At 43.1% G+C, this 2,586-nt stretch overlaps 1 protein-coding gene across 1 annotated transcript; it reads right to left on the bottom strand.

The window, feature by feature from the left end:
* Positions 1–274: 274 nt before the first annotated feature.
* Positions 275–2,127, bottom strand: LOC135395746 (putative nuclease HARBI1). The gene is made up of 3 exons (XM_064626840.1): positions 1,852–2,127; positions 1,578–1,722; positions 275–696 (listed from the first exon to the last, which is right to left on the bottom strand). The coding sequence occupies exons 1-3, from the start codon at positions 2,125–2,127 to the stop codon at positions 275–277; spliced, it is 843 nt and encodes a 280-aa protein (XP_064482910.1).
* Positions 2,128–2,586: the final 459 nt, after the last annotated feature.

The raw sequence follows: 2,586 nt of genomic DNA, 5'->3' as shown, positions 1-2,586 counted from the left end.
TCATCAGCAACAAGGTGAAACTGTAAACGTTATGCGGCAGATGGCAGGGGCTCTCACAGATATCTCAAACAGCCTCTCTATAATTGCCTCTGCATTCCTTCAGCAAGATGAGAACATGGACATGGAATAAAGGTGAGCACTCCATAGGTATCACTTTTGCAGTGAAGTATTTTATAGCATATTTAAAGTACCAATGATACCAAGCACATTGCCCATACTTGGTTGAAGTTGTCTATTTTTCTTTTTTAATGAAAGTGGCATTTTGTATGGACAATTATTGGAGACGCTGTTCAACCAAACGTAGAAGAATTGATTGCCTTATCATTGCACCATTTGCTCTAAGATCCGTTCTGGCCACTTGGGGATGCCTGCTAGGTGCCCTGTACAGTTCTGAGGAGTCTTCCTCTGTTGTTAATGATAATACGTCAGGATCTGGGAGGCCGTACAGTTTGCAGATATTGTGTAGCACAGCACACGCATATATAATGTTCGCTGCTGCCGTTGGGTTGTAATGCAGAGCTCGGAGGCGGAGAAGGCACCGAAATCTTGATTTTAAGACACCAAAACATCTTTCAATTGTGCCTCTTGCTGTTGCCTGCACTCTGTTGTACAGGTCGACCCATTCTGCTTCCAGTTCTGGTTCATCACCCAGGATTGGGGTCAAAATCCAAGGTTCCAGAGGATAACCACTGTCCCCTGAAATACAAGCAGCACAACGTATATTAGCATGTGTACATGTGCAGTCTTTTCCACCTAATATGTCAGAAAGGACTATTAAAGAGATTTTCCAAGGCTTATGGAGTGAGAGGCATGTAAGTTTCGTGGGACTTTTTCCAGCACATACAAATGTTCTAGACAACTTTCAGTTGCTAGAAACTAATTTTCTTTATTTAACTCTGAGCCTAGTTAGCCTAGTCAAAGCATTGTTTTATGTCAGAATATGAAAGGGCAATAACAATCTGTGCCCCTTAAAGAAATGATTTATGTAGCTTTATTCCCCTGCTATTCTTCGCACAATGGCGTCGCTCGTGGTCGCATATGTCTCCTTATGTAAAGCCACGAATTATTATTATTATTATTATTATTCCTGTCGTTCCAAGTGTTCATACCTCGAAACGTTCATAAGGGAAATGCTTCGCAAAGATATATGCCATTGATCCTATAATTTTTGGGCAACTAGATGTATTTTTTGGGCAACTTGTTCATGTATTTTTGTCACACTTTAGGTGAACTCCCTGCACACAGCCAATATCATGTACATCCCATAGATAAACTTTTGTCCATGTCTTTTGCAGATATCTGTACATACTTTGCATTCACAAATTTATGTCACATGCAATATTTCAAGTAGTACAGCACACTCAGTAATAAAGTTAATATTTCATGTGTATAAAGGCAACAAACTGCATTCTTACTGCCATTGTTAAAGCAAACTGCCCTTGTTAAAGTTGTTAAACTTATAAAGTCAAGTAGATATAGGCCAACTGGAGGAGGAACTCTCTTGAGCTGTTCTGTTCGTGTCTTGTCCGTTTTTTGCACATGCTCTCGCTTCTCCGCTATGGAGTCATTAAACTTACCAAGAAGCCATCCACCTTCACCAAGGGACACGTGTCCCCCATGGAGTAGATCGTGAAGTGCAGATTTGCGCCAGATGAAAGAGTCATGCGAGGAACCAGGGTACCTAGCATTGACACTGGTTATGAAAAGGTCTGCATCACACACCTACGAGCAGATAAAGAAACACCATGTGTTAACATACTGAACAGTTATCAGTGTTCATTATCAGTTACAACTAATTGATATTTATTATTGCTATTTTCATGCAGTAAGCTGTTTATCTTTTTTTCTCACCATCTGCACATTCAGGGAGCGGTATCCCTTACGGTTGACATACACCGCTTCCCTATATGTTGGTGCAGACGGTGCAATGATTGCAATATGTGTGCAGTCAATGGCCCCGATACAGCCTGGAATTCCACTCATTGCGGCAAACCTCTTCTTGATGTGTGCCAGCTCCTCTTCTGTCCGGGGAAAGGCGCAGTATCTTTGTAGTAGCTTTGCAGCTATGGCCTTGCTGACAGCTGATATGCACCGGCTGACTGCAGACTGATCAATGGCAACAGCCATATCCTGAGCAATGCTCCGCTGGTAGCTGCCAGTGGCGTAAAACCGGAGGGCAGTAAGCACTTAAGTAGCATGAAATATCCATCAGAATTCTTATCTATAATGCATGTTTTGTATTTGCTGTTGGTTGGGAAAAATGTGGTTGGGAGGGTGGAGGTTTCATGTTTCTGTGGTCTTTCGTGTGCAAGGCAAAGAGGGGTGAACCCCAAGGTTTTGCCACACTGTTGCTTCATTATGTGTGCAGTGTTGCACCATATATACCGTGTGTGTATGTGTGTGCAGGGGGGGGGGCGATTTCCTTTGCTCCCCAACTTCCCTCAACTGCAGTATCTTCGTGTATTGACCACGTGCCGTTAACCAGCGTTAGCAGTGCAAGCAAAGAAATAACGCAAAGGGCCAATTACCTTGGTCTCGACGGTAAATGCTGTTCGCCGTGACGTTCGAGGTCTGAGGACGTCCCTG

The sequence above is a fragment of the Ornithodoros turicata genome, chromosome 5 (assembly GCF_037126465.1).
Source record: "Ornithodoros turicata isolate Travis chromosome 5, ASM3712646v1, whole genome shotgun sequence".
Taxonomy (NCBI): Eukaryota; Metazoa; Arthropoda; class Arachnida; order Ixodida; family Argasidae; genus Ornithodoros; species Ornithodoros turicata.
Note: the sequence above shows the minus strand (reverse complement) of the source record. Positions and strands in the feature narration are given on the sequence as shown.

Excerpts from the sequence above, each read along its gene's own strand:
- LOC135395746 (XM_064626840.1), bottom strand. The coding sequence starts at position 2,127 with ATGGCTGTTGCCATTGATCAGTCTGCAGTCAGCCGGTGCATATCAGCT. Across the intron at positions 1,723-1,851 it reads GCTCCCTGAATGTGCAGATG|GTGTGTGATGCAGACCTTTT; the intron begins GTGAGAAAAAAA and ends ATCTGCTCGTAG. Across the intron at positions 697-1,577 it reads TGAAGGTGGATGGCTTCTTG|GGGACAGTGGTTATCCTCTG; the intron begins GTAAGTTTAATG and ends CTTGTATTTCAG.